The 27,819-nt window shown below is 34.0% G+C and overlaps 3 protein-coding genes and 1 long non-coding RNA gene across 5 annotated transcripts; 3 read left to right on the plus strand and 1 right to left on the minus strand.

The window, feature by feature from the left end:
* The first annotated feature begins 70 nt into the window (after nucleotides 1-70).
* Nucleotides 71-8,599, plus strand: LOC139987600 (uncharacterized). Its single transcript, XR_011799893.1, has 3 exons — nucleotides 71-292; nucleotides 6,446-6,533; nucleotides 8,469-8,599. It is a non-coding gene; the product is annotated as an uncharacterized lncRNA (long non-coding RNA).
* LOC139987595 (phospholipid-transporting ATPase IF) lies at nucleotides 1,493-17,234 on the minus strand. Of its 2 annotated transcripts, none has more exons than XM_072004028.1 (19): nucleotides 16,787-17,234; nucleotides 9,572-9,676; nucleotides 9,245-9,499; nucleotides 8,463-8,615; nucleotides 6,261-6,559; nucleotides 5,934-6,148; nucleotides 5,464-5,750; nucleotides 5,208-5,387; nucleotides 4,815-4,962; nucleotides 4,599-4,741; nucleotides 4,274-4,513; nucleotides 4,056-4,198; nucleotides 3,813-3,972; nucleotides 3,417-3,725; nucleotides 3,154-3,340; nucleotides 2,934-3,079; nucleotides 2,756-2,859; nucleotides 2,458-2,668; nucleotides 1,493-2,350 (listed from the first exon to the last, which is right to left on the minus strand). In XM_072004028.1, exons 1-19 carry the CDS (start codon nucleotides 16,808-16,810, stop codon nucleotides 2,288-2,290), a joined length of 3,372 nt encoding a protein of 1,123 aa, XP_071860129.1. In that variant the 5' UTR covers nucleotides 16,811-17,234; the 3' UTR covers nucleotides 1,493-2,287. The 2 variants fall into 2 exon arrangements, with proteins under 2 accessions (XP_071860129.1, XP_071860128.1); XM_072004027.1 differs by lacking the exon at nucleotides 16,787-17,234 and adding an exon at nucleotides 15,901-16,065.
* On the plus strand, nucleotides 10,439-15,906 carry LOC139987599 (2-oxoglutarate dehydrogenase, mitochondrial). The gene is made up of 15 exons (XM_072004039.1): nucleotides 10,439-10,992; nucleotides 11,684-11,790; nucleotides 11,879-12,160; nucleotides 12,280-12,490; nucleotides 12,563-12,740; nucleotides 12,814-12,929; nucleotides 12,994-13,133; nucleotides 13,209-13,354; nucleotides 13,425-13,614; nucleotides 13,700-13,921; nucleotides 14,113-14,389; nucleotides 14,470-14,555; nucleotides 14,735-15,055; nucleotides 15,139-15,423; nucleotides 15,480-15,906. Exons 1-15 carry the CDS (start codon nucleotides 10,542-10,544, stop codon nucleotides 15,678-15,680), a joined length of 3,213 nt encoding a protein of 1,070 aa, XP_071860140.1. The 5' UTR covers nucleotides 10,439-10,541; the 3' UTR covers nucleotides 15,681-15,906.
* An 802-nt stretch (nucleotides 17,235-18,036) lies between the features above and the next one.
* Nucleotides 18,037-27,812, plus strand: LOC139987825 (solute carrier family 25 member 32). Its single transcript, XM_072004541.1, has 6 exons — nucleotides 18,037-18,466; nucleotides 23,175-23,328; nucleotides 23,404-23,656; nucleotides 23,779-23,892; nucleotides 23,988-24,133; nucleotides 26,849-27,812. The coding sequence occupies exons 1-6, from the start codon at nucleotides 18,307-18,309 to the stop codon at nucleotides 27,027-27,029; spliced, it is 1,008 nt and encodes a 335-aa protein (XP_071860642.1). The 5' UTR covers nucleotides 18,037-18,306; the 3' UTR covers nucleotides 27,030-27,812.
* Nucleotides 27,813-27,819: the final 7 nt, after the last annotated feature.

Raw genomic sequence — 27,819 nt, forward strand, 5'->3', positions numbered from 1 at the left:
TAATGTTTGTAATTAACTACAAAAAGCGCAACATGATATTTGAAATTTACAGCACAGACGAGTAAGTCGGATCATAGAGATATAAAGATAGAGTGTATAAGTAAGCTGGAAAAGCGACATAGGAATAGAAAGAGAACGCTGCTTATGTCTTTGTCTAATAACGCACGCATATTACATATTTGTATAATAAATATATCATAAATATATCAACGAACCACGTCAGTGTACATGCCTGATTTGGCAAGGATTGAAAGAGAACTCTATGCAGCGTTCCTATTCCAATATTTACACGGTAACATATGACTCATGTACTTTATCTTTCTCTATGATACAGAATAGACTTTGCATCATCAACGAGGTACAGAATAGACCTATGAGCTTATGAAACTTTTCGTCGTATGTTCTGAAATACCGATCGTGTAAAAGAATCAGAAGGTTGCTTTACCTTCTACAATTTAGAGTAGTGAATTTAGGGATTATCTTGGGTCCAACTACCAAAATTAGTAAAGTCAACAGAAGTAAAAATATAGTAAAAGTAGAAATACTGCCAAAGATATAGCATTGACGAAGTACAGAATAGACGTGACAATCAGTGTTTTTTGTGCCCCATGTTTTGGGGGTCACCTGACTCCTCATACCATTTTCGCATCGCATGCTATATTATCGATTCCATATAATAGTGGTGGGGGCAAGACTTTTAGTGTCTGAACTACGATCATATACATAGCTCTGAAACTTCAATGGAAGGGGTAATAAACTATTTAATGTCGGGAATAGTATTTTACAAATTAGCTATCATAAAATGCTACGATCGAGAAGTTAGGATTTTGTATTTAACGCCATCCTTTGGTGAAAGTATTGAAGGTAAAGAATATAAACTAAACTTCGACTTACTAAGTGACTAAAAGTACTTTTTATAACTTGTCATCATTTATCTAAAGTAAGTATATACGCAATATTTCATTTGGTACGGAAAAATGTTGTCTAAATGAGTATTAATTATGAATCTTTATCAAATATGTATCGTTCCCAATAAAAAAGTTTAACAATATTAGAACTTCCAAATCAAATATGTACACATATATTTAATACTTTTATATCTGATGCGTGTATTGGAAATTAAATTTGTTTTTAGCTTTAACTTATTAAAAAATTTTGTAACTATCAAAACTATTTATAATACATGTAAATAATAATTATGTTTAAAATATTCATGATCGAAACATTTCAATGTTTCAACTGACTCTATCAATTTTATTTGCCGAGTTGAATATAATTCCAGCATCCATGGCTGTAAATCGTAGAAGGCATAAGAAATACTCTGATTTTTTACACGATCGGTATTTCAAAAGATTGGGGACAAAGTCCCATAAGATGCGAGGTTTATGCCGTATACTTGTCTATGATATGAATTAAACTTCTTTTTTTTCGATACGAAATTAGTTTTATATTTATTTGCAATAAATAGTTTGTGGATCAGTGAAAAAAAATATATATATATTTATTAAATTTTTATTATAAAATTCGGTCGCTTAAAAAATAAAAACGTTCGTATTTCGGTCATAAAGTACAAAAGTACGTATTTTTATCCTACAGTTGTATTCTATATTAATTTACAATCGATAATTGCAGAGACTCGTTATATAAAATAATCTTCCTTATAGTACGCTGTGAATTCTGCAACAGCATGTGCATTGTATTCACTAAATTAAATTGTTCGAAGTGATCAAAGAATTACTTTGGAATCGGTATATAAATACGTAAATTATAAATTGTTTAAGAACGCGATCCCTGAGTCACTCCAAACCGTATAAAATCATACTATACGTTCGTTAAAATACGATTTACATTTATTAGCAGACTTATCTATACTAGTAACTGTATCGTTACTGTACTGCGATTATAATATTTATATGAATACAATGTTTATATAAAAATGCACGTGTCATGAATGAATCTTACTAGTTACTACTTTTATCCGAGTTCCAACAATGTTCCATTGTTTCAACCGAGCAATTATAGATACGTACGCGTAACATAATTTTACTAGTACGTTACAACTGGCTTTGGAGTTTAATGATAAACAATGCAATACTATAGTAACGCGTAACATAATTTTACTAGTACGTTACAACTGGCCTTGGAGTTTAATGATAAACATATTTATGTATTCTATCCGATGAAAGAATGATAAATTAATAAATTAATGAATGACTTACGTTCCTTATGATACGAAAAACAATTTATTAATTTGATTAAAATCGGAGTGCTCCAATCTGGTTCCAGTTTATTTAGCTTTTCGCAATATAAAGTTGAATTTCCATGGGGTCGTGTTGAAAAAGCGTTGCCTCTAAAAATATATTATGTTGGTTCATTATCGTTAGTTTGGAATATTGACTTATTCGAATGTATATTATAAATATATATATATATATATATATATGCTTGTAACAGTACGTTTTCCGTATTATCATTGGTATTGTTACTGTTAGTATACTGCCGTGTTTCTTCATTTCTTCTCATTATACGAACTGGTCTATAGTTGTTGTATATAATGACTAAACAGTCGGGGATTAGACAAACCATAACAATAATGATGGTTAAGAACCAGAATGTTATGGACGATAATAACGTCGGGAAAACTTTCAGCATATCGCCGTCATATCGTCTGCGAAATAAATGTAAAAGATATCTCAGAAAAATGGGACAAAATTGTAGGTTTTACAATTGCGAAGTTTGTAATATTGTTACTTACACGTGCACGAATGAATAAAGAATAGCAAATACAAGGAACGTTAGTTCTGATAATGTTACTGATAATACGAGGGGTAGCGTCCAATAGCAACTACGCAATAGTATCTAAAAATTGAAAATCAAAGAGAACTTCCTGTAACGTATTTTCCTATGAAATAAAAATATTATATTCGGTATACCTGCATATTGGCCACTAATGTAACTAAATGAAAAACAAATGTACTGAATGCCCACTGATCTATTGATGTATTATTATGCAGCATAACAGGATTGATGGATATGTACACATGTGACATATAATATATGGCAAGGGTATGCCACAAAGCTGGAAGAATATATTAGGTTTAGATCGTGAAATCTTCTGAAGTTTGATCATTGTTAATGAATTATCTATTTTACCTAGAGCGCTCCATACAAAAAATTGCCATTTACTTAATAAATAATTGTGCCGATGCAATTTGTACAAATATGGTTTGCATAACAGTTTATCGGCAGTGAAATTCTGTTCGAACAATCCGTACGCCAATATTGGCAACGATGTAAATAATACATTGAAAAGCATTAAGAACAATGCATCGTAAAATGCCTGAAAATACGTAGATCGTAAAATGAAATCATTTGCATATAATCGTAAGTGAACATCTGTTCCAAAAGTGTTTTACCTGTGCAGAAAAGCCGCAATATGTGTTGTACAACACTTGCGGCGTAATGAAGATAAAATTCTTGTAAAAAAAATACTGCGTCAAAGTGCTGACTCTTACATAGTACCAATGTCCGTGTACCAGTAGAACCTTTTTTAAAAATTTAAATTTCGCTATCGCGAAATCGGAGCACATGGTCGCTTGCCGACCTTCTTTGCCCATTATTCCGATTCCGACATGAGCTTCTTGTATCATCGAGACATCGTTGCCTCCGTCGCCAACGGCCGCGGTGTGCGGATTATTTTTTGCTTTTTTAACCAGGCTTACAATCTGTACAGATTTAAGAAAACTTTATAAACATTAAAAATCAAAAAACATTATATAAAATGCATTTTTCTCTTCTTACGATAAACTTACTTGGCTTTTCTGCAATGGCGTTAGCCTGCAACAAACAACCGCATCGCAAGCCATTGCAACTGATCTGAATTGTGCCGCATGGTCCCTTAGTGCAGTTACAATACTGCAGCCATCGACTAGTAATCCGTACTGTCTGTAAGGTTCGAGGATAATTCTTCGTCTGGAATCGTATGAAACCAAATAGAATAATAGTATGAATTAAAGTTGGAATGATCGTATGAAAAATAATTAAATTGTACCTACTCAAAGTTCGTAAGTTTAACTAGACAAGTTTGCCCTATGGTTACTTCTAACATTCTTAGTACTTCGGTACCACTCTTGAATTGACCACAAAGAAACGCTATATTTTCTGCAGTTTCTGCTTTGTCGCCAGTCAACACCCACACCTAAATAAAATCACGAGAACTTGACAGAGTCTGTCTTTTTGTTTTCTTCTTGTTCTTAGTATTAATCCTACGAACCTTAATACCGGCTACTCGCAAGCACTCCAATGTTTCCGGCACACCTTCTTGAAGACGATCCTCAACAGCGGTCACACCTAACAGAGTGAGCCCGCTTTCCATCTGATCATAAGCTTGCTGCATGTATACCGCTCGTTCCATTCCAATTATTTGTCTAGCTTGTTCCACTCTCTGTAATAGTCGATCGTATTCGATCTGGCTCATTTTCTTATAGCCAACAACTAGGGTTCGAAAACCTCTCTAAAAAATTTGTTAACGATACATATGTAGGAAGTAACGATCGAATTCACAGTAATGAAAGTGTACGAATTTAGAATCGACTAACCATTGAAAAATCGGCCACGTGTGTGATAGCTTCGTTGATTTTCCCCGAGACAATCAGTGGTAACATAGCGGAGTCGGCCCCTTTGCAATATAACCAGAAATCTCCAGCAGTGTCTTTCACTATAACCGACATCCTTTTGCGTTCTATTGACAAAGAATTAGCGATTTAAAAAATCTGCGATTCCATTCACGATTCTATAGATCTTCGAATACTAACCGGAAGTAAATTCTAAAACTTCGAGCTTTTCGTAGGTCAAAATATTCTTATAAATTTTCAACTCTATCACGTCGTTGTTGCATTTTTGGAAGACCACCCCGCATCTGGCACTGGCCTCGACCAAAGCTTTTTCGTCTGCTGATGCTGCCTACCGCATAGTGATCAGATATTTTTAAATGTTCGACCGATGGTAAAATTAGCTTCGATTAATTCGCATAAAATATCGATGTTTTCGTACAGCTTTGTCTTTCGTTCGCTATGAATTACGTTAACACGACTTGTCGACGTGTCATATGAAACGAAAGGATTTTTCAACATTTCGCAAAGAAACAAAAACATATGGCAATGTTAACACGCGTGATTTATGTTCACCTACGAGACAAATATTTTTACCTGGTACTCCGGTAAATTCGGATCCATCAGCAAGGAACTGTTCACCTGCAGGATCTTCTTTTGTTTAAAGCTGGCGCGATATTCCGTGCGTCTAGCGATAACATCAGCCGTCTGACTCGGAGGTGAAATTTGAACCGAGTGGCACAGAGAGAGGCTTATCATAAAATGCCAAATATCTGGCTAGAATTTGATCGAAAACTATATTAAACACTTAAAGGATTTAAAGGACTTTCTCTCATTGTAAATGCGATATTACCTCCCAAGTTTTTAATTGGGTTGCTTGATTTTCGTCCCCGTTTGGAGGTAGTAGATATAAATTACCATCGCAATCTTTTTCAATATAGACTTTTCCATTGATCGAGGCTCGCCTGAACACCATCAGATTTTCCGTGAGTGTACCGGTCTTGTCCACGAACAAATATTCGACTTGTCCAAGCTCCTCGTTTAGATCCGACGTGTTGGCCAATGCCGGTTGATTCGTGACTTCGTCGTACATATCGAGATCCCAGCTGAAGAAAAACGAACCGAGGAATTTTTGTAATTCTGTAACGAGAACAATTGATTGGAACTTGTTAGAGATGTTCCTATTTGCATCGCGATTAAATTGAGATTAATCGTGGTAAGATTTAATCGATAGAATTGCAATTCTGAACGATGATAATTTGCTATCGTGCGGCAAAAATATTTTTAGGACGAAGAAAGGATAAAAAAAAACATGGTTTTTACCTATAGTAACGTACAATGATATCGGCACAATGTAATTGTATAGAATGGTGAAGCTGAGAAAATCCGTAGCCAATGAACCGAAAGTAATGGACTGGATAGTACCAAGATACGATTCCCATTTCGCATTCGCCTCTGTTATAACTTTCATTACACAAGATTCTAGTACCTCGACCAGAAGTAGGACGATAAACGAGGTGATGTGTTTGTTGATGGATCTATAAAGAAACGTCCACTACTTATAGATACTTTTCTATTATTTTCTATATCTCACTTAACTATATCAGTTTTCACATTCTATGAGCATTTTGCATCTTTCAATGCGCTTACTTTTCAGCCGTAGAGAATTTGTTGCTCCTTATCTTGGAATTGAGAGACAGTTTTGTATCGTGACCTGTATAAATCGCACAACCGATAATATAATCTGTGTCTTTTAATCTGGACCCACGAAGCAATAAATTATTAATCGTTAGATGTCCATTGGCTATTTCATTGTTCCCGTTATTTATTTCCAGTTTGCCATGAAAAGCATAGAGATCGGACGAAGGATGCTGGCAGGTAACAGTAGCTTCCATAGATGCTATTTGTGGCATGGTCATTTTCGTGAGTATTTTTGGGATCATCACAGCCTAAACAAATAATAGCTCGATAAATATCATCGACACAGCTGTTTCAACGTTTTTTATTATGAAATCGGTTCCTTAACACGTTGAATGCCGTGGGGGTCATCGGTGACCGGCGCACCAAGATTAGTAGAAGTACATAATTTGAATAAATGTCAATAGTTATTATAGTTATTATAGTTATTATATTATATTATTTATATAATAAAAAAGTTTTATTTATACATGAAATATAAATCTATTATCCAGTGGCCGTCGAACATGGGAAATCTCGCTTTTACCTGAGTGAACCTTAAGGGACGTTTCGATCTGAAAGATGTTTGATGGCAATTGTTGAAGTGATCGCCACTTCTAAGAAAACTCTACATCTGGTCTTCGGTTTTCTCAAGCGCTGAGGTCATCGATAGCGTATAGACAAAAGAATACGTCGATGACAGACCATAAGCGGTACATGTGCGACGTTGGCTTCAGGGTTCTTTTAGTCTCAGGATAACATTGCTAGCGTGCGGATCTGGACCAGCTTACATTGTATTCCACACTTTGTACTTTAATATTCACAATATATATATATATACTTACAATACCTTACAATTTACCTACGCGTTTCTTTGATTCCACATACATCAAATAACCCTAACAGCAATTAAGGGACTTAACAGTTGAGGTGTATAGGACGTGATAGGTGTTGAAGAAACACTCGGATATATTTAAACAGTATGTTTGTTAACAATTCTCGTTTCAATACGTTTCAAGTATTAACAATTCTCAAAGTTTCGTTAGGAAAATGGACGTTGCTGTTAATTGTTTAATCCACTAAGTTGATGATTAAGGAACGATGCTAACCGTCCTCGAGAGAAAGTTGCTAGCGGTAAGCATCGTATCCGAGAAAAACCGAATTTCCCGTATTTTTCCGTAATAGGTAGTAAATTAAGGAAAGGTAAGATTAAAATATATTTGTTCGATTTGAAGGGCCTTAAGTAGAGAAATCCTAAGAGTTATAGCGAGTACTTAGGCTAATTAAAGGTATGCCATAAAGAGCTTTCGACATTTAGGAATTATCTTGTCTAAAGGATAGTGTTTGTGTAGCAGCTTACGGGACAGAAACCGTTAGAAGTCTATTGTCGCGCACCGTTACTCAATATCGTAATAAATGCTAAATCTTGTCACGGTCCGTTTGTGGATTATGGTTTATTCATACGTTTATCTAACGCGAAGAAACAATATGAGATAATTGATAATCGCAAAAAATAAGTGAATCGAGCGAAATTGCACTACAACGCTGTGGCGGATGAGGAAGGGATTGATATCTCTAATACGAGAATGATTGCTGTTGCAACCGTCAAGTTTATTTAGAATAAATAATTCAAGTATAAGTACAATCGATACCGTCGATAGACGTTCGTACAACGTATTCACGCAGATAGAATATATGACTCGATAATAGCTCGCTAATAATAATTCGTACAACTCGGAAAATAACTCGGTAATAATTTGCTCGCGATCGTGTCCGTTTATTTATACTGGTCGGGGGGAAGTCGGAAGATTTAAATTCGTTTCCGTTCAACGGTTGCACGTAGCGGCGACATTGTTTTGCCCGGGGTTTGTTTATCGTTTATTTACATTTCATGCGTCCACGCGGTGTCAATGTCCCAAGGCACAACAACAACATGAGTCGCTCTCGCTTCCCCTCGTCCTATAACTCATGTGTTGCCACAGCGCCATGGAGGTCACCGGTGACCTCAGTGAGATAAATTCATTAATGACGATTATTCACCGTACGATACCTCTTGTAGGTAATATTTCAACATTATTATCGCATAATAAAAACTTTATCGTGGCGCCACAGCCAAACCTTGCAAAACTGACGTGGCACTCAACGTGTTAATTCGATTAAGAAAGAATTACTTGCTTTTAGATTGGTTTCGCCATCGAGATTCGATGTGGTGATATAGCAGCGTTCCGTATTATCCGTGCTAAAAAGAAGCAAAAGATCGCAAGGAACATCTTGCTCGCGATACACTTTCACTAAATCTCCAACTACTATTTCTTCACAAGGTATGTTCTAGAAATGTAAAATAAAGAAAAGTCTTTTTAAATCTCCCTCTCCTCTTGATTTTTATATTACTACTTTACTTTCCATGTTGTAAATTATTATATCATATTGGTTTATCGTAAAAGGTATGTTTACAAACACATACTTAACATCCGTCCCTTCTCAATTTCTATTATTATCGTATTTGTGATATCTTATCGGTCGTGATTGTTACAACACTCTTTGTTGTACAAAGTGTAATTTCTGTATTTTCAAGTTTAACTTTCGATAGGTGACAGATAAAGAGATCTTTACAAGAAATTTGTTACAAGAGTGACGTAAATTCTCTACGGAAAGAAAAGTAAATTTTTCAGGGAATCGATTTGAAATAAAATATTATTAATTAATTATTTATCAAGCCAAACGTATTTTTCCTTTAATTTTGCTTCTGATCTCTAATACAAACTATAAAACGTTCTGTTAGATAATATAAATAATATAAATCGGATAATTATGACGTTCCTATCCTAACAGTGGACACTTTTATAATTTGTTTCCGCAGATATCTAAAAATTAGTAATTGTTTATACGCGTCGCTTTTCTATCGTGCCACCATATCGAATCAATTTTTTCAGATATGTCAATAAAATTGTACCCACCTGTACACATTTATTACGGATCACTGTGATGAATGTTCGGTTTATTCGTCTGTCTGCCATGTAACGATTATAATCTTCGTAGCCTTGCTTACACGCGGTTACAAATACGACGAAACTCAGAGGTAGAATGCTGGTTAACGGAGAAATCGGAGATATTATCATCACAGATATTATTGTCATCATGAGAAAATAAAAATTTGCAATCCGTCTGAACTGCTCAAAAAGATTCTTTGGTAGAAAGTTCCATATTGTGTACTGTAAATGAAGTGATTGAAAAATGAATTACGCACTAGATCGATATTTTTGTTTGCTAATTGTAATACCTACCTTTTTAGAGACTATGTGATTACTCGGAAAAACTGTTTCCTTTGGATCGTTACTCGGGCTAATAGTTATAACCCTATGATCTGCGTACAACGATATCGCGTTACCCTACGTATACAAAAGCATTTTAATTAATTAGAAAGCCGAAAGTAATAGATTCATAACTTAGATTGTCAATAAGCATTTGGTGCACTTGCTTTCACAAAAAGGACCGCGAGGGAAGAGGAATATTGGGTTCTTAGGAAAACTGGCACGCGTAATAATTTCTTCGACTTGAACAATCTTCTGCGAATAAAGTGCAATATTCTTTTACCGAAAGATGTTATGTCAAATTGCACATCTATATAGGGCAGGTTAATTAAATCATCTAAGGGTTGCGTGACATGTTGCGTCATTTCATCTCACTTTATCCTGTAATGCCGAATTACTGATTTCTATCTCAAACATTTCTGCGAGAAAGTATCGATAAGAAGCTTGGTGCCATTTCAAGAACGTATGGCGAGAACGGCGAGAGAAGTTGCAGCTTTATCAATCGATCTAGTTTCACTGTTTTTCATGCAATCGTTGAAGAAGATAGATACTTTTGAAAAATTTAGACAAATTTATTTATTATGATTTAAAGTCTTTCTTTGAGGAACATGTGAATGTACATGCAGCCATATATGTATATATATATTCTGTAAATTCAAACACGAATGATTCTTTCTTTTAAATTATCCTCTTTTAATTTATTGTAAAAGGCAAAGTACTAAATTTTAATTTTGAGAAGTGAGCAATTTCGTAGAAGAATTTAAAGAATATTAGCCGAAGTTAGTCGACAGAGGAACCTTCCAAACAGTCAGGTGTCACGATGTCATCACGATGATCTCGGGTTCAAATGCGATGCGGTACGTTTGAGGATTAAATTTAAAATTTCAAAAGTGTTTGTAGAAAATTTTCAGCATCTTGATCGCGAATACCATCAAATGGGGACATGTACACGAAATCACAATCTTATAATAGCCTTCGACTTTTCGTCTCGCGCGTGAATCGCTTATTCAAGTCCCGCAATGACCAACATCGGATATTCAAACGTTGCCTATTCGTGCCGTTCGAACCGCAACAGTGCAAAGTGCGTTTCCATCATGATGACCAGAAAGGCGGTCGTAAGAACAATAGGTACGACTACGTGTTGAACATGAATAACAGTCAGTACTTGGATCACATGTACCAGTTGTGGAGGAAAGATGCGAAGTCTGTCAGCACTTCGTGGGATTCCTATTTTAGATTAACTTATGCTGATAATCTACCGGAGCCAATAGCTTCCAGCTCACCGAAACTCTCCACCTCATCGGAGTATTCATCAGCTTCTAACTTGACAACACCTGCGTCCACTCGAGTTGAATTATCTTCTAATACGAAACCGTCAAATTCTGCATTATCAGGTGGTCTTTTCTTTAGAGTTTAATAGTATGTTTATGATAGATTGCAATATTCCGTTTATATAAATTATTTATTCCCTATTAAGATTATATACAAACGAAGTTTCATTGTATGTAATATTACGATATAGTTCTTAAAAAAAACTATACATGTACAGTATACAAGTCTTGGGCCACCTGCGATAACGATTTAGCAATGGTAATCCGGCATACTTTCAGGAAATATTCCTACACGGAGTTACATAGAAACAAATCTGTAGATATTTCATTTAACGATACTACTTGTTTGTCGTTTCCGCTGTTTCACGATTTTTTCTAGACACTTCGGTAAATTAAATGTTACAAAACACGTATGAGATGATTTAGAGCCAATATGGAGAGAAGAGCAAGGCAAAGAATATAAATAAATTGTTCGAGATATTAAAGACATATGTAATGGCAAATAGTAGGATGCGAGTTTATGCAAACATTGTTTGACAAGAATTGCGAGAGATTTTTTCTGCGATAGGATAGAACAGAATTACATAAAACGTTAATTATTTCAAATCATTGAATATTCTTTTAGCGAACTACCAATCATTCTTGAATTAAACACGTACGTAAGTACAAAATATTTCCATTTAGTAGGTGGCCGATGACTTTTGCACTGTACTATGTTTAAAACAAAATATATCGTCATCTTGTTACCGAATAGCATCAAGTTCTCAAAAGAGTGGAGAATCCAAGTCCAACGGTGATATGCAAGGTGAACAATTTATAAATGGAGCTCTTGATATTAATGCCACGATTCGAGCTTATCAGGTATTACTCGTCAATCGAGACCTAAAGTTAAATCCACCTTAGTAAATCCACTCGAATAGATCGTCAGGTTCGTCTTTATTGGTTTAAGGCGCGTGGTCATTTAATAGCCGATACCGATCCATTGGGCATACAAAATCCAGAATCGCATAAGCTTCAAGGCACTTCTAATTTACCACCCGCGGTCGTGGTGCGAGAACATTTGAAAGGAATGACCGAGGCTGATATGGACAGAGAATTTCCTCTTGCTCCATTCACCGTGATTGGTGGTCCTAAACGAAATCTTCCTTTGCGCGAAATACTAATGAGATTGAACCAAGTTTACTGTGGTCATTTGGGTCTCGAGTACACCTACATTCACGACCTTGTTGTAGTAAGTATTGTCCTTTAAAGAGAATAAGGAAGAACAAGGAATAATCGTTGTAAGGTGTTTGAAACTTAGAAATTACATCGAGTATTATATGAAGAATTACTTCACCAAATCTTTTCCAGTTAGATTGGTTGAGACAGAAGTTTGAAGTACCTGGAGCTTGGGAATTACCAGCTGATCATAGAAAATTCATTTGGATAAACATTATGAGAGCAGTATCGTTCGAAGGCTTTTTGGCGCGAAAATTCCCCACTGAAAAAAGATTCGGTTTGGAGGGCTCCGAAGCTTTCATACCATCGATGATACAGTGCTTAGAAACATCAGCGGAAAATGGTAATAAAATTAATGAATTATTGAAAAAGCTATTTTCATTTGCATCGGCCGAAATATGTAACATGCTTACAGGAGTAGAAAGCGCTGTGATAGGAATGGCTCATCGAGGACGGTTGAACACCTTGATCAATGTTTGTTTCAAACCACTGCATCAACTTCTTACTCAGTTTCATCCCATTCCTTTGGAAGGTTTCGGTTCTGGTGACGTAAAGTATCACTTGGGAACACACGCGGAAAGAATTTTAGAAAGGCAAAAAATCATGTTATTATATAAGTGACGCAATTTACGAAGCTATAAATAATTCAGTTGAAATTATTTGCAGATCCAAGAAGAAGATTCTTATTTCTATGATGGCTAATCCGTCTCATTTGGAAGCAATCGATCCTGTCGTGGTTGGTCGAGTTCGAGCCGAACAAGTGGAAAAAGACGATGCTAAATGTACGTATACATCTGTGATGACTACTGATCAAGAAATTTATGATTAAAAGTTTGTTTATTCCAGTCGGTAAGAAGTCTATGGCCATTTTGGTTCATGGCGATGCCGCCTTTTCGGGGCAAGGTATCGTTTATGAAACGATGCATTTAACTAATTTGCCAAATTACACGACTGGTGGCGTCCTTCATCTTGTAATTAATAATCAGGTAACGATATCCATTTGTTACTACAATCGAACCTAATAAATGATCAATTGTTTTAACGATATCGATCAAATCTAGATCGGTTTCACCACTGATCCAAGATATTCCCGGTCCAGCGTTCATTGCACGGATGTAGCACGTGTTGTAAATGCTCCTATATTTCACATGCATGGTGACGATCCTGATTTAGTAGCTTATTGTAGCAAAGTTGCTGCAGAGTATAGGTACTTATATGTCCTATTTTTATATGAGTATAGGAATCATTTTTTTGTCACTTGGAAATTAATGATACAGGACAATGTTCCACAACGACGTTGTTTTGGACATCGTGGGATACCGAAGATTTGGACACAACGAATTGGACGAGCCGATGCTTACGCAACCATTAATGTATAAACGTATAAAGACACATCCGAATGTACTTACCATTTATACGGAAAAGTTGCTCAGAGAAGGAGTTATTACCGAAGCGATTGCAAAAGAAGTGCATACAGATCTGATTACTATTCCATATATTGATAAGTTTTTAGTCGTCCGTTCTATCTCTTACTATTTTTCAATTTGTTTAGGAAACTGAAAAATATTTTGACTACTGCGAAACGGAGTTCGAAAAGGCGAAAACGATAGATTCGTTGCACTTGAGCGACTGGCACGATATACCATGGTCTGACTTCTTTGCTAATCAAAGTCCTAACAATAAGATACCAACGACCGGCATCGACATGGAAACCATGAAGACAATTTGTAAAGCAATATCGACTCCTCCCAAAGATATCGATTGTCATAATCAGGTATACGGTGATTAATTGAATAAACATTAAGGTATGGTCTATTTTTTTTGGTTATGTTTCCGTGTTTCGACATATTAGACATTTCAGTTGTTTTCCTCGATACTACGAACATACTGATATCCTATCAGAGTATTCTTCGAAAGCGTTCGGCTGAGACAGCTATGTCGAAACGATTTAACGTTTTAACGCAGGTGCTGAGGGTAATGGACAAAAGAGCGCAGTTAATGGAAGCTCGGCAAGCAGATTGGGCGATGGGCGAATGCTTAGCGTTTCTTAGTCTGATGAAAGAAGGTCACCACGTGAGGTTGTCCGGCGAAGATGTCGAGCGAGGCACCTTTTCTCACCGCATTCACATTCTTCACGATCAAAACAAAGATAAAACGTTCAAAAATATTCTGCACGATGTGTTTCCGGGACAAGCATTATACACGGTTTCTAACTCTTCGTTGTCGGAATATGGTGTTTGCGGTGAGTCTTGTAAACAGGCAATATCTTTTAAAAAGGCAGTTATGATAAGAAACTGATGAATTGCATGATTATGAGTATAGGATTCGAGTTAGGTTACTCGGCTTACAATCATAACACTTTGACGATGTGGGAAGGCCAGTTTGGTGATTTCGCAAATACATGTCAGGTAATCGTAATGATACATCGTTTATACAAAAGATACTCTTTGATTTCGTTGTGAAAGACCAATATATATGTTTTCGAAAAGAACGTTATCACTATCATATATTATCGCTTTTTAATTTGATACAATCTTTGTTGTTATAAAGTCAAAATTTAAAATTAGGCAAAATTAATTATATTTAGGTTACTATAGACACTCTTTTATGCTCTGGCCAATCGAAATGGGGTAGACAAGTAGGATTAGTTTTACTTTTGCCGCACGGAATGGAAGGTCAGGGACCTGAACATTCGTCTGCGAGGATCGAGCGATATCTCGAGCTTTGCGACGACGATTATATTTATCTTCCTGGTACGGAACCGGGAGCACCCCAAGGAGAGACCGTGGAGCAAATTATGACACGGCAATTATTTGAAATAAATTGGATCATCTGCAACTTAACGACACCCGCAAACCTTTTCCATGCTCTTCGTCGTCAGATTCACATGCCTTTCAGAAAACCACTGGTTAGGCAGATTTTACTCTAACTACATCTATTATTTCTATTATTTACATAAAACTGGACATAACCATTTATCTGTTCATGCAGTGTATTATGACGCCTAAATCCTTGCTACGTCATCCAATGGCTCTATCGTCTTTCTCCGAAATGGAACCTGGCACATCATTTAGACCTATCCTTCCGGATCCTTTTGTCAAACCAGGTAACATACAAAAGGTGTTGATTTGTAGTGGAAAAGTGTATTACGATTTAGTCAAGGAACGCCAGGAGAAACAATTGGAGGATAAAATAGTTATCATTCGTCTCGAACAATTTTGTCCATTCCCGTATCATCTTCTCGCGGAAGAAGTAGCAAAGTACCCGAATTCTAAGGTAAACCAATCTAATTCTCCTTTGTAAGGATCTGGCCACGTGTTTTGTATATTTAGATAATGTGGTTCCAAGAAGAACATAAAAATCAAGGTGGGTATATGTACGTGAGGGACAGGATAGCATTAGCTCTAGGGAAGAAGTTGGAAGAAATAATCTATGGTGGTAGACCACCATCGGCTGCTCCAGCAACTGGTAGCAAACTGATTTACTCGAAAGAGTATAATGATATGATGGCAGATGCTATGAATATTTTTTGAGCTGCAGTTAATCGAACGCTATATAAAAGATATGTCGTTCGCAAAGTGTAAAAATAAAGCAGAGTACGTACGAGATGGCTAGATAACACAAAGTACGAATGAATGATTAAACAATCAGAAAGAATGTATATATATTCAACCGTATAATGAATTTCTCCTTGACTTTTGTTTTCTCAGTTTGAATGTCGTCCCTATCGATCAGATGCTCTTTCACACTCACCAAAAAACATAAGTGCTTATAACCAGTCTTCTTGTAACACGTGCAAATCCATCTACCAAGGTGATTCCACATTGTACTTTTCTTTCACTGCGTGTTTATTTTGATTCAGAATTACCGTGATATTACAAGCGAGGCGGACGATTATGCGACGTGTAAAGTACAACTGAGCTTGAGAACTGAATAGTGTTAATAGTCAGAATAGCTTACACACATACACATATAAATATATGCTGAGATTATATTTATGGATCAAACATCCATTGTAATGCTTTTTGAGTGATGAAAATCTGATTGTGTGTTGTAATTTGTGAACCGATATTGTGTACATTATTTTTTAAAATTTTATATCAAATAAATATGTAAAATAGATATAGTCGTTTACGTTATTTATGACGTATATCGCATATGCGTTAAATTATAATTAATGAAAACATCAGTGCATTCTGAATGGATTTTTTTAGCGCGTTGAATACATTAAAAAACTTGAAAAGTATAATCAATTAATGTGACCTCGTATTTTATAGATTTTTAACGAGAAGCAATTATATGTGGGCGACCCTGAACGTTCAGTAGTAAGCGACTTTATATATCTTCTTATTGTCAATATTTTAGTATTTTTCATAACATATAAATATGGATGTATATCGATAGTGAAATAATTATACGATTAATTGATCGTAGATAATTTATCCCAGCTTACTTTTACCATTTAGAACGGAAGTATGTATATGATTAGATTTGGTAAAATGCCGATAAAAAATTTATAAAAATTTATTTCCAAGCAAATCGTACATCTATCAAACGTTTCTTCGCATTTTGCTTCTTTCGATTCACAAGAAATATATTTCGTTTAATAAAATGATTACGTAAAGTACAAGATTCTTACCATTCTGCATATAAGCATTGACATCAATGATCCACCGTTGCGAAAATTTTCTTTTTCTAGTTAAATGAAATGTTTTCCTTATTATTTTATTTAATTAATTATTCATTTACTTATCTATCAATATATAATTATACAATTTTTATATAATTCTAATCACATTATCCACTGACTGTCACTTAAATCTCACAATATATAAAAACTTTCAGTCATGTGTTGTTTACGTTTGCAATTCTGAGCACTGAAATTTATTTAATTAACAGAAAGAATATATTAACAATTCATAACATACTTTACACAATATTTTAACAACGACATGGATAATTACTTTTAAAAATTCTAGCAAATATAATACTAAGTACAGTGTTTGTTTAATTAAAAATTAAACGAACTTATACAAATGATTTTTTGTAATGATTCACTAAACAAAATACACTGCAAACTGAATTGTTCAATACACTGACTGCTAATATAAGAGAGAATAGTAACTGAGATATTATATCGTGACAGTGGGTAAAAAAACCGTTATCCGTTCATCACCAATCGCCAATATATGTTTCATCCTATCAGACATTCAAAGATAAGCAATTTTTAACTTTATCGAACGAACGTTCTGTTATCTAGCTCACCTTCTTTGCTAGATTCGTTAATCAATACTTGTAATTTTATCTAAAATTTAATTTATTGAGAAATTTACCTGAAAGTATAAAAGTAATTTAAAATTTATTACCTTTAAGAAGATTTACATTAATTAGGTATATATTTACATTTTAGTAAAGTATTGTTTTATTTCCTAAAATATGCAATGAAAAATATTTTCAAATATTTTCCAGATACTCCAGTTTCATCATTTTCACTGTTCTATAAGTTATATTATTAATACTAGAATTATCACTACAATGAATAAAGTGACCAATTCATAACTTTTCATAAAAATTTTGTAGATAGATATACATACATACATTTTTAAGGATTTGAATGATTTTTCATGAAACGTAAAGATGAAAGCTATAATGTTTCAATTTAGATTCCTCTGGTACAAAGTAATTAAGTAATGTTTAAAAAATTAAAGATGATCGTTTCCAAGCGGTGGTAGAGAACGGCGCGCGTTTATAGTTTGAATTGAATTTCCCGCGACAGGAGTTTCTGTTTCCTCTTCGTCAGAAAGATGGCACATGCTGGGGAGAGGTAGTTGAGAGTAGAGGGAGGTGGTGCGCAGAGCATTCAACGCGAGTAGTCGCTGAGTCAGGCATCAGTTGTGTTCGGTGCTGTGTTCGGTGCGTGTTATGTCCTTTTGCGTTACGTAATCAGTTAAAAGGAGAAAGCGAGACGGAAGAACGTATCAAACCGAAGAAGCGATTTCGGCTGTGTCTCGCGTTACCGCAAACGCAACGGCACTGCCTGCCGCGGATCAAGAGATATGCCGCAGAGTGGAGACGAATATTGCTAGCGTTGTAAAGGATGAAACTGGATTTTCCACTGACGGATCGATAACGAACGACGAGCAGTTTGACACGAGTAAAATGTCGACAATAAAGTCGAGTAGTGGTTCACCGGGGACCGCTCGTGTTTTACCCGTGTTGAGCCGCTTTCAGTACGAACATCTCGTTGCTGGTGTATCCGGTGGCGTGGTTTCCACGCTGATGTTGCATCCTTTAGACTTGATCAAGACCAGATTTGCAGGTAAGCGAATTCGAGTGTGTCTTTGCTGACGAAATAACGACTGTGCATGCAAATGGCGGGTACGAATTCAATCTATTCGATATATGCACGTGGTAAACGTGCTATATTCTATATTTATACGCGCTAGAGACAGAAAATTTTCCCGTACGTTTTGCTTTTATTCTGTGACTTACACAAGTCTGACATTATGCAGCTTATGTTATAATCGTTGCATAAAATGAATATCTCGATAGTTGAATTGTTTAATTACAGAGAATCGAAGAGAATATTGTAATAATTATATTCATAAGTGAAATCATTTTCGAAACAAATGATACTATTTGCCGTGACAATTTTATTTTATTTTAATTTTCGAACAAATACCTATGTTTCTATCTTTATATCTTGTAAAATACCGCATATTCCATTTAACATAAACTCTGTTATGAATTCATTGATGATACATTGTTAATCTAAAATAGTATTGTTGCATAAGTCATTTCTACAATAAATGTTCTGATAAAAATTTCTTGAATAATTTCTCTAATAATTTTTGGAAAGTTGGTGCAAATACATTCTATATTTAAACTTGTCATGAGGAAAACCAGGAAGCAAGGTACTAATTCTGATATTAGTCATTCTTTGTTGGTAGATAGTCTGTCTAATCTCGTATACACAACATGTGTATATATATATATACACACACACATACATATATATACACATATATAGAAGTAGTTCGAAATAACGTGTAGATTCGTTATCACATTGAGTAGCGATAATTACATACAAAAAAATATAATAAAAATCTGTAATGTCTACGGTCGACGATCCCATCAGTTTGGCCGACAAGGTCGAACAAGAAAAGCACGTGGCGTTATTGAGAAGAATAGAGAGTATTTTTGACCGGCTTAAAGACAGAGACAAATGATGCCCATTAACCTTGCATTATAAATGCTGAATGTCCCGCGACGGGAAGTGACGTTTATTAACATCGTTTAACAACATTTTTGTTATTTAATTCCTTTAAATAAAATTCTCTGTATTGACAAATCGAATTATAATCGAATATATTTATGTATTGTTATGTGATTACATGTTTTTAATTACAGTACATTGTTTACTTTGCAATTTACGTTACTTCTACTTCCCGGTAAAACTTAAAGTACTTCTGCCATTTTGCTTTGACTTCGTATTTAAATGAACTGGAGATTGTGTTAATTGGTGTGAATCTTCATGATACATTTATGGTAAAAATTAGCTAATGATCGATACCACATATACGTACACATACATGGTTATTCACTTTACTCAGAATCCGCGCTCGCGAGAACATATGAGAATGGCAATAGTGTAACATGTACGCTTACTATTGCAATAAAATGTCGATCGTCATCTACGAGCTGTTACTAGAAGTATAATTAGAAATTAGAAGTTTGATTGTCGCCAAAGGACTTTAAATTTGATGTCATTATAAGGAGAGGACTATCACTGAGAAAATTAGCTTCGCATTTTCGCTCGACGATTTCATATCCCTGCGTGCTCCTGAAGTTTCGAAGCAAGTAAGTGCAACCGGTTTTGATATCTTGGATTATGGTACTAACGAACTACAATTAAATTTGTCACGTTCTTATAAACATGGAGAGTCCTTTTATATCTCATTTGATAATTTTCATTTTTAACATATTTAACATTCTCTGCGTCATACTTAAAAATTTATTAACAATCATTCTGCACAAATTGGCCGCTTTACTTGATTTTAGATCGTTCTGTTGTGATTGAATTCGCTGCTCCGATGTAAGAATAAAAAAGAAATTGAGATACAATAAAATACTTCATAGAATTCATACTTAGGCAGATCAATTTAAAAAAATAGATTTCCGTCGTTTGTCGATTAGTTCGAACGGACCCAAGTACTGCAGTACGAGGGTTAAAATTATTTGCATTGTTCTGAATTAAACTGTCTAAATATGAATTTTGTAAAATGTCTTACTATGTCTCAATCGCTTTCCTTGTTTCTTATTCTTACATTCGACATATCCACAGCAGAAGGAGCCAAAATTAGGTAATAGCGATCATAAATTTTGAAGTACAACAATTTTGAAGTAGAAGAAAATTACCAAACGAGATATAAAAAGGGTCTCCATGTTTATAAGAAAGTGAACAATTTCATTGTAATTCGTTAGTAATGATAATTTCATTGTGATTAGATCGTTCAAACAGTTGAATGCAATTTTAGATAAAAAAAATTAAATTGTAATTACATTTCAGGTAAACATAATTTAAGATATCAAAATCAGGTGCGTTTGCTTGCTTCGAAGCTTCAAGTATGCAAGGACATGAAATCATTGAGCGAAAATACGAAGCTAACTTCCTCAGCGATCATCTTCTCCTTATAGTGACATAAAATTTAAGTCCTTCGACGTCAACTAACAAACCGTTCTGTGTCCTCGCCTAATTATATTTCTAGTAACAGCTCATAGATGGCGAGCGACATTTGATTGCAGTAGTAAACGTACATGTTACACTGTTGCCATTCTTATATGTCTCGTGAGCGCGGGTTTCGAGTTAGGTGGATAACCTGTGTAGCCTAATTGTCATGTGAATAATATAATAAAATTTGCAAGAGTAGTACATAAAATTTAGATTATATAATAATCTTAAAATACATGAATGAAGTACCTCGAAATGAAATGGAAACTTATGGTTAACTTTCAACCACATTTAGGAATGGAAAGTAGACATTCCTGTAGTTAAATTGACTTTAAAGAATATCTTTGTTTCACGTTGTTGCGAATCTTACTGTTAGTACCTTCTTAACATTTCTATTCGGTCATTACGACTATACTGTTTCTCAAATGTAAGAATTTCCAGGAGAAGTCGAATTTTCCGAAAAATTTTTTTGTTACCTTGTATTGACATTTATGGTTAACATTATACTGTTATGCTCAAGTTATTTAAAGATTACATACTCGGAATCGACCAGTTTACCGCTAATGATATTCAATACAATACAAGGAGCAACTGTTATAGTTTCGTATTGCTACTTTTCCACGTATTTAACTTCAGTCTGACAAACTCAAAGTAATTCAAATATTTATTGCATCATGTACATTAAGAAATATATTTCGATTTAATAATGTAATTTCTGTTAGTTCATCGGTTTTGTTTACATCGAGATACGTTTGAATCAGAATCAAAGATCTTTTTTAGGAATAGTTGAAACGTTTTTATATGAAAGAATATTAAGATATGATGTGAACTTAAAGAAAGAGTTTATTTCAACGTAGTTACGTAATTTCTGTTAATTAACGTTATAAAACGAATTTTAAAAGATTTCGTAACATATTTGATTCGAAAGTAGCAACTTATTTAAGCATAATCGAAACTTTCACGTACAATGAAGCGTTAAAATGATAGGTGCTTAAACAGAAGCTTATTTCATCGTAATTTTTTATCTCGCTATCATCGAAAGACCGATGATGTCCTCATGGGGCTAGTTCTCTGTCGTATTTTCGTCGTAAAATCCGTTGGCTACACACCAAATTGCAAGAAATTCCACAGATTGCGTCAGACGCACGTGAGCCCGAACAATTACATTTTAATGTTTTTCTTATGATTAAAGTTCCGTCTCGTGTGGCGAAATTAAGTAGATAATTTAATCGTTTGAAGAGACAGACGGGTTCACAATAACTACACTAAAAATGTGAAATTGCGACAAAGAGAGATTAATTTTAATTCTGTCTGTTTCCTGATATCGTGTAAAGTAACATTACTATTTGATCGTCCTATAAATAATTATCTTTTTTTGAAAATTGAACGATGAATTTCGTCAGACCAGAAACTTCATAAAGTAGAATAGAAAGTTTATCTGCAAGATGGTAATTGAAATTAGGAAAAATTAAGTTCATAATAAGCAGTACACATACCGTAAAAAATGCATTATTCTATTATTAATTATACATATTAATAATCTAATCGAAACATTATTAATTTTAATTATTAACCTAATATTATTATGGAAATTCACGTCGAGACGCAAATAGAGAATGTCATCTTCTTAGTGATTCCGAATAAGTTTCATTTCTCTTCATACATATGTGTATGGAATAAAATTAGCGTAGTACATACAAGCGTAGGATTTTTGCAGGAACTGTTGACGATTTTATTCCCACGAAAAAATATAATGGTAAATGTTGTTGAAAGGCTTGTTAATTATTCCGTTTAAAAGTATTTTGCAATGTTGCAATGTTGGATGTGTAATGCGTTTACAAATATGTGGACACATCGATAATTTACCGCAACAAACATATTCCTGAACACAAAGAATAACGAAGAATCGTCTTTTTGTACCTGTGGCGAGTGAATTAAACCCAACACGATATACATTATTATTTGTTGGAAAGGAATTCGTCGAAATATCTAGTGCAATGCAATTAAGAGTAAAATACGATTTCTATTGTATGTCAAAATGTCATGAGATTGAAGTTGCAATACGCTCGTTAGATAAATTATGACACGTGATGCGAGAAAAAATAATTACATTTTGCTTATCATTTGACTCCTCTTTACGTTATCGTCACGTGTTGAACGAGAAGAAATAGCGAACGTTATCTGGACAATGGTATCATTTGAAAGAATTTTACGTATTAGCAGTTTGCCATGCTCTGTCTAGTTGCACCTTCAATTCCAGAAACAAGATGTACTCATCACTCTATTCTTTTTGCAGTTAGCGATGGTCACTCACGCGTGGGCCCACAATACAAAAGCCTTAAAAGCGCAGTGATGCAAATTGTTAAGACTGAGGGAGTGAAGGGTCTTTATAGAGGGGTAACACCAAATGTTCTAGGATCTGGCGGTGCATGGGGTTGCTACTTCTTTTTGTAAGAATTTTAAATTATTTAAATACTTTTATTAGTAATCCTTGTTAATAATACATGAAATTTGCTTTTGTTTAGCTATAATACCATTAAAACATGGATCCAAGGTGGAAATAGTAGGAAGCCGTTAGGACCATCGTTGCACATGTTTGCTGCAGCAGACGCTGGAATTCTTACTTTAGTTATGACAAATCCACTTTGGGTAGTAAAAACACGTTTGTGTTTGCAGTACATGGATGATAAACATCTTCCAGAAACACTTAGATACAATGGAATGGTAGATGGAATTAAAAAGATATATAGAACCGAAGGATTCAGAGGCTTGTATCGGGTAAATGAATTTCCTTTTAGCGAAGAGGGAACATTAGATTTTAATTTGATTCTCCTTTTTAAATGTATTCATTAAACTATAGTAAAATATAATATAAAACTTTATAAAACGCATGTTTACAGGGATTTGTACCTGGAATGTTTGGTGTCTCGCACGGTGCTATCCAATTTATGGTGTACGAAGAGCTGAAAAATTGGTACAATAATTACTTGAATGTACCGATTGACAGCAAACTGGTAAGTCTAGCGTGAAATTATACATATATGTTGAATTGATTTGACATTTAAAAGACAATCGTGAAAAAATATTATCTTCATTTTTATATTTACAGAGCACATGGGAATATATCAACTTCGCGGCGGTTTCAAAATTAATTGCCGCCGCCTCGACTTATCCTTATCAAGTTGTTAGAGCACGACTTCAAGATCATCACCACAACTATAATGGCAGCGTTCATTGCATTCAATCGATATGGAGGTCAGAAGGAATAAAGGGTTTTTATAAAGGCTTAACTCCCTACCTTTTACACGTTACACCAAATATATGTTTAATTATAGTAATTTATGAAACATTTTCTAATGTGCCTGCAAACTCTCATTGATTCCTTAGATTACAGTAATCTAAAATTATTAAAGGTAGAAGAAAATAAGAACATATTAATCTCATTTAAATATTTTATAATTTTCCAATGTAGAATTATGCTTTGATATTGGATTTTCCCAGCCCTAAGTATGATTTGTAAATCAACAAAGGTAATCTGAAGGTAATTATTATTTGAGACGGTAATGTGTTAGCTGTATTTTAAAACTTTTACCTTTTTTTTCATTAGAGGTACATTTGGAACAGTATTATTAGAAAAAAGATTCTTTTCCCGTATATATTTTTATACAAATGGCAAAACAGTACATTAGTTTTATTCTAGAATTGCCAACATTTTCCAAACTATTTTATGATCTTAATTGGCATCAATGAATTAAAGAAAGTGTTGTTATTCATTAACGTTTAATATTTTGTTTAATAAAACATATATTTCGGTAGTGTAACTCAAAAAGGTAGTTCTATATATGTAACAAATGTAACTGCTCGAATTATTTAGACAATATTTTCGGGAATTCCTTTTCGAAAAGAAACTTGTGTAGCAAACAATATTATTGGGAATAGTTTTATTGTTCTTAATAATGGCATTTTATTGGAGTCTTTAAATGCTAAATGCCTTTATATTATAAGGATAGATATTCAATTTATTTAAACTTATTTTTAAGAATAAGCAATCCACTAGTTCTTTTGTTACTAGAGCAATTGAAAACAGTCTCTAACGTTCATTATTTTATGATCATGTTATATATTAGATGACTGTTTCATATAATAACTGAATACTTTAAGAACATAGCAAACAAATGATATTTCTTGACATCAAAAACAGTCGTTAATTTTATTTTTTGAACATACAGTAATTTATACAGATCAAGCATATATTTTATTTATTCAATATTTCCTGCATATAGAATAATTTTATTTGCTCTTATAACACGAGAGAAGAGGAACGAAGCTTATAAATCCTATGGAAGATTAAATTATTTTTCTTATTAGGAATTTTTCTATGGGCTGGCACTCAAGTTCATGATATATATCATGTATCTCAATATCTTCTTTTTAAGATGAAATTACATTTTAATAGTTTTATTGCCATAAATTAATATTGTTTGTAAGTGCATTAAGATTTACTCAAAGAAAAAGTTTGTACCTTCTCGTTTTATTGTAAAAATGTAACTGGCGAAAGGTACAACATGTAGCAAAGGATAGAAAATATCAAAAGTCGCATGATCGTATAAATAACAAATCATGCGTACACCTGAAACTACAGTAAACAATTTTTTAGTGCGAATATGTTAAAATAAATAGATCAATTACAAATCCTCGCGTTATAATGCAAGTCATAATGTTGATAGCAAATTTCGATTAAAAGTAAATGAAATGAAAACATACATAGGAATGTAATAATTATCTACAGTTTAATTATTATTTATGTTATATTTCTGTATGGAATGAATATGTACCTCTTTTCGAAAAATCAATAGACGAATGTTGCAAAGTTTATAGAGTCTGGTACTCAGTGCAACTGATGATATGGCAATAAAATTCAATTTTCAAAATAGTAGGTTCAATTTATTTATATGTATTTCTAATTGTGACTGGGATTCATTATTTAAAAGTTATGAATAACCTAATAAACAAAGGCAGCAACATTTAATTGTTTCTCATTATAAACTAGCTGTTGAATCATTTAGATACTATTTCTTTTCAAAATAGCAAGCGCGAAGCTTTTAATGGTTATGCATGATGTTTGTAGAGCTTAATGGAGAAAAAAGATATTTGTCGAACGATTGGGAATCTGGAGAATGTATCCCGGCTTTCTATCGGCTGTTCAAATATTTTCCTTCGAATTAGATGATTGTGGCGATCATCTTATTTTTTTCCTCCTTGACTACATTTCCTAATGAATTAATTGCTGTGGCAGGACCACAGTGAACGCGCGAACAATATGTAAGAGAGCAATGTGTTTACGTGTATGTTTAGGTGAGTGTTGTGTGTACGTGAGACATAGGATGTAATTACAATTAGACAGATCATTTGTTAAACCATCAGCGGTACGATTTTTGGACGTTTGTGTATGATTTATGAAGTTGTATGTCTCTAAACTTATCAAAGTCAAACCATCTAAATGAGAAATAAACTACATAGAATTGGAATTGTCTAGATTTTGAGAAACTCCTTTACTCACTTTTTTCATTTTACACATACAATGAATGAATACAATTCTTTATCAAACTAAGTTACAAAAGTATCGAAAAGTAATTCTAATGATCGATGAACATTAATTGAAATATACAATGGAGTTATATAATGTTTTCATCTTCGACGTTGAACAATAAAAGTGAAACGTTTACGATAATCGTTATCAATCTATGATTATCGCTTATAATTCTCGTGACGTACGGTTATTTCCTTTTAGATAAAGAAAAAGAGTGGGACAGAGAGGTGCTTTGATTAATGAATCACGACAAGAATCGTACACCGGTCTGTAATGGGAATGAAAACGTACATTGTAGCCTATTGAGAAAGTTCTATGCAATAAACGAAGAAAACAGAAGAAGCAAATAACAAAAGAGTATTGCTGGTGGTTAATTGCAGGTATGAGGGGTGGCGAGGCTTTTACAAGGGTCTAAGCGCGAACCTGACCAGGGTGACTCCAGCGACTGTGATTACATTCTTGGTATACGAAAATGTGTCTCACTATCTGCAACATAGAAAAACAATGGATCAAGACCGAACATTGCCAATTTTGATCAAGAATGTAGAAGAGAGTAACTAATTTAAGAATTACATTGTAAAAAGATCCACTGTCATTTTAAGAAATCAACTCGAAGGTTTTATTTGATCAAACCAGCTAACACAAATACGTTCACGACCTGTCGGTGAAATATTTTAGCTAAATTATTATAGCCATATAATAGAATGCATTTAATCGATATGCAAGCAAAAATGCATTTGTTTCGAAATTTATTCTGACGTCGACGACTAGATTTCCGTTTTCCAGTGCATTATTCTATGTTCATGAATCTGTGACGTTGAACATCATTATCCATACATTGTTACTGTGAAAAACAATTGTGAATATAGCGACAAGATTTCTCGTTATTAATTAAGACTTTTGTTAATTTTACGAAACTTTGTACGTCGCTATAATGAAATTACTTTAAACAAATTGCGAACGCACATGACCTGTACATTCTTAACGATACTTTCCCCATTCGAAGTTCGAACTTCATTCGAAATGCGTATAATGTCCTTTTTCGATAATTCAGAATGTACTAGTTTCCATGATATTTTTCTCCCCATAGTCTCTAAGTAGTCTTATTTCATTTTCTTGTTGTTGATATTTGATGTCAATTTAGACAAATCGCTTTATGTGCATATACTATTCTCGCAGCAATAGTAGTATGCTATGCGAAACTTTCGATTTAAAGCTGCTAATTTATAAAAAAAAAACTTGGAAATATTCCTCGAAGCGAAAATAAATCATGCGAACGTGGAGTACGAGAAGGAACATATGTATTTTCGATTCAATAAATATTGCAATACTATTACACAAAAAGATGTGT

This window comes from Bombus fervidus, chromosome 5 (assembly GCF_041682495.2).
Source record: "Bombus fervidus isolate BK054 chromosome 5, iyBomFerv1, whole genome shotgun sequence".
NCBI lineage: Eukaryota > Metazoa > Arthropoda > Insecta > Hymenoptera > Apidae > Bombus > Bombus fervidus.

Excerpts from the sequence above, each read along its gene's own strand:
- LOC139987599 (XM_072004039.1), top strand. The coding sequence starts at position 10,542 with ATGTACACGAAATCACAATCTTATAATAGCCTTCGACTTTTCGTCTCG. Across the intron at positions 12,930-12,993 it reads GGAAAAAGACGATGCTAAAT|TCGGTAAGAAGTCTATGGCC; the intron begins GTACGTATACAT and ends TGTTTATTCCAG. Across the intron at positions 15,424-15,479 it reads CAAAGTACCCGAATTCTAAG|ATAATGTGGTTCCAAGAAGA; the intron begins GTAAACCAATCT and ends TTGTATATTTAG.
- LOC139987595 (XM_072004027.1), bottom strand. The coding sequence starts at position 15,972 with ATGTGGAATCACCTTGGTAGATGGATTTGCACGTGTTACAAGAAGACT. Across the intron at positions 9,500-9,571 it reads ATCACATAGTCTCTAAAAAG|TACACAATATGGAACTTTCT; the intron begins GTAGGTATTACA and ends CTTCATTTACAG. Across the intron at positions 3,973-4,055 it reads GTTAAACTTACGAACTTTGA|ACGAAGAATTATCCTCGAAC; the intron begins GTAGGTACAATT and ends ATACGATTCCAG.
- LOC139987825 (XM_072004541.1), top strand. The coding sequence starts at position 18,307 with ATGTCGACAATAAAGTCGAGTAGTGGTTCACCGGGGACCGCTCGTGTT. Across the intron at positions 23,893-23,987 it reads TACCGATTGACAGCAAACTG|AGCACATGGGAATATATCAA; the intron begins GTAAGTCTAGCG and ends TTATATTTACAG. Across the intron at positions 24,134-26,848 it reads TGCATTCAATCGATATGGAG|GTATGAGGGGTGGCGAGGCT; the intron begins GTCAGAAGGAAT and ends GGTTAATTGCAG.